At 50.3% G+C, this 8,582-nt stretch overlaps 1 protein-coding gene across 2 annotated transcripts; it reads left to right on the forward strand.

The window, feature by feature from the left end:
- Positions 1–2,480: 2,480 nt before the first annotated feature.
- On the forward strand, positions 2,481–7,976 carry TENT5A (terminal nucleotidyltransferase 5A). 2 transcript variants are annotated; one of them, XM_058021324.1, is made up of 3 exons: positions 2,481–2,583; positions 3,413–3,920; positions 4,918–7,976. In XM_058021324.1, exons 2-3 carry the CDS (start codon positions 3,498–3,500, stop codon positions 5,695–5,697), a joined length of 1,203 nt encoding a protein of 400 aa, XP_057877307.1. In that variant the 5' UTR covers positions 2,481–2,583; positions 3,413–3,497; the 3' UTR covers positions 5,698–7,976. The 2 variants fall into 2 exon arrangements, with proteins under 2 accessions (XP_057877307.1, XP_057877308.1); XM_058021325.1 differs by lacking the exon at positions 2,481–2,583 and adding an exon at positions 3,127–3,198.
- Positions 7,977–8,582: the final 606 nt, after the last annotated feature.

Raw genomic sequence — 8,582 nt, forward strand, 5'->3', positions numbered from 1 at the left:
AGTGATGAGGGCTTTCACATTCAAGTAGGATAGAAGATCAAAATATCCATAATGAGTATATACCTTAGGTAAAGTACTGCACTGGTAGAGTTCTATTTCTCTTCTGTTTACAGAGTTTATTTTATATATACATGTATATAAAATACCCTTTATCTGGTGTCCATTACTTAAAGGAAGATAAGTGAAAAGGATTGCACATCAGAGCAAATAATTCCTAATCTATACAAAGAGTGTAATGATTACCATCCTTTGCACATTTCTGAACTGAGAAAATGTAAATGCAGTGATTCTGACTGAAAACTATTTCCTCTCTTCTTTCAGTGAGTGGGAGGTGATTTGCAGGTGCTTACACTGAGAAAGGGAGGTTGAGGTGAGGACAGGGCTTGGCTAGCCCTTCTCCTTTAGCAAAACCCAGCAGTGTAAAGGTCGTCCTTCTGAGATTGCATTCACCTTGCCTTTAGTAAATCAGTGTTCTCCACTATGACCTTCTGCCCATTTTTCAAGTGGGCAAATGATAGCAACTTAAAAGAGGTCAAAAGTCACACTTCATGGGGGAATGAAACAAGATCAACACAAAATAGCATTAAATCCTACTGACCAGCGTAGTGAATGCACTGGTACATTCTGCAGTATACAAAATACTGCTAAAATTTCATTTCAACATGCTGAGAAACACAAGTTAAATGAAATGCTGGTTACTCCCAGACAGGAAATTGTCTCAGTTTCTTGGAGCTGGCCTTGCTTAATATGCGATGAGACTCCAAGTCTGATCTTTGTCCTTGCTCTAGCAATCAGTAATCCAGCTGATTACCGATAATGACAATTTGCTTATAAATAAGGCCATAGTTACCCCTTTCGAAAGATTAAATCGTGTGCCCTAGTGAACTGTGGTTCACCTGGGTGATGCCAGCTTGGGAATGGGGTTATGTTTTAACCTCTCCGACATTCCCAGCTGCACAGGGAGGGCAGCGTCGCCTCAGTGCTGCAGGCAGGCAGCGCCCGTGGTGGGACCCCGGGAGCTCCTGCCCTCGGCTGTCACCAGCCGGGCCCCAGGGGCCCCGGGGGAGACGAGCAGTGTCCCTCTCCTCTGGGGATGCAGGTCGGTGTGAGGAGATGGGGAGAGTGGGGGCTCACTGTGCCCAGCAGCAGGAGCCAGCGCGGCCCGTGGCCCAGGCTCCCAGCAGGCCGCTGCAGGCTCCCCTCAGCCCCTCCACAGGCTCCCCTGCCGGCCGCCCGCTTACTCTGAATGTTTATTTTATATAAAGGAATAAGCTGGCAAACCCTATTCAATATGCTGGCAGACGTACAACGTTCTGCTTCTCCTGTTAAGCTGCAGTCCCTTGTACACGTTCGTATTTTAAAAGCTTTCTACTTTCTTTTTTTTCTCCTTTAACACATTGACACGGAGCAATACAAACACTGTTATCACCCCCTGAGCGGCACGGGGAGGGGGCGGCGGTGCCGCACGACGGGGCACAGGGCGGAGTCCCCCCGCTCCGTGTGTGCCCCGGCGTGAGGAGCACACAGGGAACGAAGGCAATGAAGCCATTGGGAATGTGGGCTATGGATCCAAGCCCGAGCCGCCCCCGCCCCGCGGCACCGGCAGGGGGCGCCCGTGCCCCGCGCTGCGCCGGCCGGGAGCGCCCCGACGGGGCGGGCGCAGCGCGGCGGGACCCCCGCCCGGGGTGTGCGGAGGGACAGGGAGTGCAGGGTTCGGGGGTTCCCGAGCAGCTCCACACCTCTAATCCCATCCCGGGCCGGGAGAAGATGGGGGGCGCGCTAAAAATGGGAGGAGAGGAAAGTAAACCCCGTCGGGCTGTGTCGCCCACCCCCCCTTTTAGGCGAAGTGCTCGGTTGAGGGAGCTGCGCGTCACGTCGTGGCGCTCCCCCATTAGCCCCTCCTGCCGCGCGTCACAAAACTGCGAGCGGTGACGCAACACCGTCCGTGACCCCCCCGTGTCCCCCAGCTCTGCATCCTTGCGCGCAACCCGCCGTCCATACCGCGCTGGCGTGCGCGGGCTGCGCCCCGGGGCATCGTGCATCGAGTGCGTGCGCTTAGTCTGTTTTAAACATACACATACATATAAATAGTGTGTATATGTTTTAAATAGTATCTGTCTTGAAATAGTATCGATATGCATATAGTATCTATATGCATTTTAAATAATGACTATATGTTCGTGTATGTACGTAACAGGTGAAAAACAAGCAGATGCATTCATTCTATTTGAAAGAAAATGCAAATAAAATATATGGGTATGTTTATATAATATGTTTGTCTTCCACGTCATTTTTACGGCTCCGCGGTTACCCAAGTTGTACTCTATAAGCAGGATGCTCCTCTGGAAGGCACCGGCTCCTCCGTGGTCTTCGAGATGCCTTTTTCCTCCCGTCGCCGGCGAGGAGGGCGGGCGGGCACGGGGGAAGGGGCCGGGCCGGGGCCGGGCAGGCACGGCGTGATGCCGCTGCGCTGCCGCAGGCGGCTCTGGAAATCTCGGTCAGGAGCCGAGCAGCGCAAACCACACGGCCTGGGATCCTCGGCATCTGCTTGGAGAGGGGCTCTTGCCAAATTCCGTCGCTCTGGTATGAAGTTTGGCTGAGCCTGGGATGACCGGGAATGTCGGGGGGGGGGGGAAGGGGAGAGAGACGGGCGGGGGGTAAAAAGGCAGAGGGAAAAAAAACCGGGAATGAATGGCAGCGCGGAGCTGGGTGCCCCTGGGCGCGCATCGAGGCACGGCCGGAGCGGGAGGGGCCGCGCCCCGTCCGGGGCAGGGAGCGCTGCTGCACTTGTTGCCTGCCCGGAGCCGTGCGGGGGAGGCTGCGCTGCGCGGCTCTCCCAGCCCGGGGCGGTGCGGGGCGGCCGCGCCGGGCGCTGCGGAGGGGCGGGCGGGAGGGAGGGCGGCCCGCGGGTGCGCGGGTGTGGGCGGGCCGGGGGCACCGCCGAGGCCGGCCATGCAGATAGAGGGGGCGGGACGCGGGCGCCGTGACTCGGAGCCCCGGAAGCGCGGAGAAACCCTGTATAAAAACTACTGGGGACCTTTCCCGGCCAGAACTACGAAAGCTCCGGAGACGGCGGCAGCCTGCGGCGGCAGCGAGCGGGGCGGCCTCTTGGGCGGTGCGGGGCGGCCTCTCCGTCGGCGCGGGGCGGCCTCTGCCCCGGCGGGAGCGCGGAGAGCGGCGCAAGCAGCGGCGCTGCAGGTCGGGCGCTTTCCCTTATCGTGCAGCACCACCTGGCTCCGGGGGGCTTTTTCTCCCCCCTCCCCCAAAATTATTTATTTATTTATTTATTTTAATCTGATCAGTAGGTGTGTCCCCCCGCTTCCCCGCTGAAAGGGACGGCCGCAGGGGAGCGGAGCTCGGGCGCCGGGTGCACGCAGCTGCTGACCGCTGGCTTTTCCTCCTCTTTTGCCAGGCGCGGAGAGAGAGAGGCCCCGGGGGGCCGGCGGGGAGCCGGAGCGGTGCCTGGATCCAGCCCGGGGAGGCGGCGGCCGCTCACCATGGCAGACGATGAGAAGGCCGGCGGGAGTTCCGCGGACGGCGGCGAGAGCGCGCACTGCAACGTGCTGAGCTGGGAGCAAGTGCAGCGTCTGGACCGCATCCTCAGCGAAACCATCCCCATCCACGGCCGCGGTAACTTCCCCACGCTGGCCATGCAGCCTCGGCAGATCGTCAAGGTGGTGCGGAGCCGGCTGGAAGAGAAGGGCATCGGCCTGCGGGACGTGCGGCTGAACGGCTCGGCCGCCAGCCACGTCCTCCACCAGGACAGCGGCCTGGGCTACAAGGACTTGGACCTCATCTTCTGCGCCGACCTCAAAGGAGAAGCCGAATTTCAGACTGTGAAGGACGTGGTCTTGGACTGCCTCTTGGATTTCTTACCCGAGGGGGTGAATAAGGAGAAGATCACGCCTCTCACACTCAAGGTAAACCCGACCTCTGCCCAGACGCCCGGAGCGGGCAGGTGTGAGCGCCTGCCTGCGGGGAGCGGGCACCTTCCCCCTGGGGATGGAGTGGTGCAGCAGCTCCCCCCGCACCTCCGCGACCCACGGGAACCCCGAGCGATTTATTCACCCCACGCTTAAAAAAGGAGGAGTTTACAGTGAAGCGCCCTGCCCGGGGCTCTTCAGGATTAATTAGCTTGTTCTCCCTCCCGGTTGATTTGCTGGGAGCGCTGTTTTACCTGGGGCGTGTGCCAGGCGCTGCACACCTCGCTCCCCGCCCGGCTCGGCGGCAGCTCGGTGTGCCGGCCCCGGTTCCCGGGTGCGCGGGGAGCGTAGATGGATTTAACGTCTGCAAGAAGGAAACCCCGTCTGCAAGGCATGCTTCCAGCGGTGCTAAGTGCCCCAGTGGGGAGGCGTATTCCCTCCTCTAGAAGACACTTCGCTTGAGTTGATTAGCCTGAATCCAAATCCTTCCAGATTTTTAGAGGGACTTATTTTTTTTTAATACGGGACTGATTTGTGAACCTGCACTGGTAGGATTGAGGGGAATGAACATTGTCTAACTTGTTCTTTGGGAAGTAGAGAAGTGAAAACCAATAAATAAGATTTCTTTTTAGATTGCAGGAGTGACTTTCTGCATATGGGTGCAGGCATATTTGGCAGATGTGCCATGGACTTAGTCTGTAGATGTATTTAGAAGTGACTGAACAAGGTAGTGTTGCTGTATGCTTCCCTTGCATGACACAGTCCCAGCAGAACACCCTCCCTCCCCTGTCATACCCTTGCAGTGACAGCATTTTGAGCTCTCACATTAAGCACTTACTCTGTGGTTTGTATTTGCAGGCTCTGTGAAATCTTTCATGAAATGCAAATGTGGGGGGAGGGAGCAGGGGGGCTTGGGAGGGGTGAGCAGACGCAGTGAAGGAGAAATTTCTTGGATCTTTGTCTTGATTTGCTCATTTTGTCTTTCTGATTATAGGAGGCTTATGTGCAGAAAATGGTAAAAGTATGCAATGATTCAGACCGATGGAGTCTTATCTCCCTGTCCAACAACAGTGGCAAAAACGTGGAGCTGAAATTTGTGGACTCTCTGAGGCGGCAGTTTGAATTCAGTGTCGATTCCTTTCAAATCAAGCTGGACTCCCTGCTGCTTTTTTATGAGTGCTCAGAGAATCCGATGACTGAAACTTTTCACCCAACTATCATTGGCGAGAGCGTTTATGGGGATTTCCAGGAAGCCTTTGATCACCTCTGCAACAAGATAATTGCCACCAGAAACCCAGAAGAAATCAGAGGAGGTGGTCTTCTGAAGTACTGCAACCTTTTGGTAAGGGGCTTTAGGGCAGCCTCTGAATCTGAGATTAAATCCCTGCAGAGATACATGTGTTCGAGGTTTTTCATTGACTTCTCAGACATTGGCGAGCAGCAGAGAAAGCTGGAGTCCTACTTGCAGAACCACTTTGTGGGATTAGAAGACCGCAAGTATGACTATCTCATGACCCTTCACGGTGTGGTGAATGAGAGCACAGTGTGCCTGATGGGACATGAGAGGAGACAGACTCTGAATCTGATCACCATGCTGGCCATCCGGGTCCTAGCCGAGCAAAATATCATACCCAACGTGGCCAATGTCACCTGCTATTACCAGCCAGCCCCATACGTAGCAGATGCCAACTTCAGCAATTACTATATTGCCCAGGTTCAGACGGTGTTCCCTTGCCAGCAGCACACATACTCTACTTGGCTGCCCTGTAATTAAGAACTGAACTTAGTAGACCCCGTGGAGAGAACTTTCTCTAAGGTGTAGGAAGGGGCGACGGGTCCCTCTGAAATGGGGTGTTTTGTGCAATGATGATCTGCTCTAGTTTTCAAGCTTGGGACAAGCTTGTGATTCTTCTAATAATTAGTGGGAGCATGATCAAGAAAGAACCCCAAAATAATTGGATCCTGCCCCAGAGCACAAGAGGCCTGTCATTAAAAGCAACCAGCTTCCCCTGAAATAAGTGAGGGAGGAATGCCTGATGACAATATGGGTTGGCAATATCTGCTCCCATAGCTTTGGCATAGAGAAGGTGGGAAAGCCTTATTTTCTTTTATTTTTATTCTTACTCTAGAATGGGATCTGCAAAAGGGAGAATATGAAAGAAACAAAACAAAAAAAAAACAACAAAAGAAAAAAAAAACTTCAGAAAAAACAGTTCTATATATATTCAGGAGTTAAAAGTTAGAGGCATAAAGCAGAGATAAGCTGAATAAAGTTGTATATTGGAATTACTGCATTTGGGGCTTGCAGCAAGTGCCGTCTATGGATTGACCATGTAGAATGTATAGCTTGCTTGACTAGAATGCTTTACCAGAAACAGCTTGCTCCAAATGAACAGTAGTGGATTGGTACAGTTATAGAAGCAGAAACACGTACGATGACAAAGTCCATTATTTCCAGCTGTGTGCATGCCTCACATTTTAAAAATGTGAGAATGCTGGAAAACCAGCTGTGGCAAGAAGTATATACTTAAGGACCAAAGATTTCACAAAAAAGTTATCCAAGCAAAGAAGATACAGTAGAGTATATATATATAAATATATATATATGTAAAAGGAGATGTTCCTATATTTGTACACACCAATAGTAATCAAAAGTGCCTGATGCCTTCATAAAATTTGAAGTGAGAAAAAAATTATATAGTTTTGTGGTTTAACCATGCATTTTGTTTTATCAGGGACACAAGGATTAAAAAAAAGCAAACCAACCCATAAGCTTGTGAATAAGTGGTGGAGGAAATGCCCTATTTTTTTTCTTGGCAAATACCTGTATAGAGTTAATGTTTTGTCGGTGTGCTATTATCCTAGGTACGTGTGTGTATGTGTGTATATATGTTTGTGTGTGTATATATGTACATGTCATTGGTGTATATCTATATATATACACACACAATATATATTAATGTGGTCTAGGAAAATGTAGCAATTAAGGAATGTTTAAATAAAGTACTACTTGTTTTCCAGTTTGCAACAGGATGTCATAGGACAGTGGGCACCTTGCAGTGAAATTTTAACCCACACCTGAGAAATTTGGAGTTAATGAACCAGTCAGGATTAAGGTGGGATTCAGATAATGTCTTTGGTTGCAAGAACAAAGATTACAGTAATTCAGTGGGTTGCTTGTGAGCCATAATAATTCCACAGATGGAGAAACATATGACTAGCTGATTTTTTTAAACTGTTTTGTACTGTAATGCCATTTTGACATTTAACCCACTAATGTTGTGACTGCATACCTCCATGATGTGTAATTTCAGTGGAACGTGGATCAAAGATAGGTTTATTTAAACCCCCTGACAGCTAAAGAATATTGTATTAGTTGGTAATTTGAACACTAATTGTTAATATTTACAGGAGTATTTTTAATAGAATGCATTATGCATTCCAGGACCACTAGAATTTAGCAAATGTGAAATGAACCCTTTTTAAGAGTGTTGCACGATTGCTGAAAATTATATTTTATATATATATTATATATATATATATATATTTTTATGCAAATATTAAACATCTTTGATCTGGTTGTCACACTGCATTTACAATTTTAGTACTGTACTTTATTTAAATGGAATCACTTTACATTGGAACAATAGCTATTCACTTTCATTTCCTCTCCCGAAAGACCAGCAGGGGGGAAAAAAACCAACCTCCTCCGCTGCTGTTTTCACTTCAGTGCCATCTCTGAAGGTGTTAAATTCTTTGTTGTGCTTTGAAAACCTAGTGGCTAAGTGACACTTGACTCTGATAGTTTGCTTTTTCTTTCTGAGGGGGGAGAAAAAAAAAAAAGGGAATTCAGGCTTTTGAAGGAAATCCATCTGTGCCCTGCCTGGCCACAGGCACGGTCTGGCGTTGGAGTCAGGGGCAGAGAGAGGGAGAGGACTCGTGTCCTGGCAGCGTGTTTTCCCTATGGAGTGAGCAAGGTACATCTATTTTTGTCGCGCTTTGTACTTTTCACTCTGCAGGCACTTTAATAGGAGCCCGATTTGTTTACTGAAGCACCTTGAGGAAGCTCAGGAGCTGGTGCATTGCCGTGCTAGCGCTGACGTGCAGACCTTGTCCCCGGGGACCTTCCCTTCCTCTGGGCTGGCCGCTGCTCCCGGCGAGGCTCGCTCGGGCTGGGCGCTCCCGCTCCCCCCGCTCCTGGCTCGCCGGCGGAAGCGAGGGGAGCGCTGGGGAAATAGGATCAGCTGGTGGTGTGGTGTATCTTCTCTCCCACAACTATTTGTGGCAAATAAATGACTCATCCTCTCTTTAAAAGAGTTTGAGAATCTATAGCTGTGCCACAACCACAGAGTGCTGATAATACATGATACAGCGCTGGTTTTCCTTTGAAGGACCCTTTTTTTTTGCCATTGCTTGAAAGAAAGTTTTGAATTATTTCCTCTCAGCTCAAATCTAATTGTAGGTTGGTTTTTTTTTTTTTTTTTTGATTGACAGCAGCTAGTTACCTTGTAGTGCATACAGCCGGGCTCTGAGCTAAACTGCACCTTTTGGCATTTGCATTTTGATACATATATAATATGTTTTTATATATATTATATAGGTATTCCAGATCTGTTTTGCATATGTTAATGATGAAGTGGTGGAACTGGTGGAGCTTTG

This window comes from Melospiza georgiana, chromosome 3 (genome assembly GCF_028018845.1).
Source record: "Melospiza georgiana isolate bMelGeo1 chromosome 3, bMelGeo1.pri, whole genome shotgun sequence".
Lineage (NCBI taxonomy): Eukaryota > Metazoa > Chordata > Aves > Passeriformes > Passerellidae > Melospiza > Melospiza georgiana.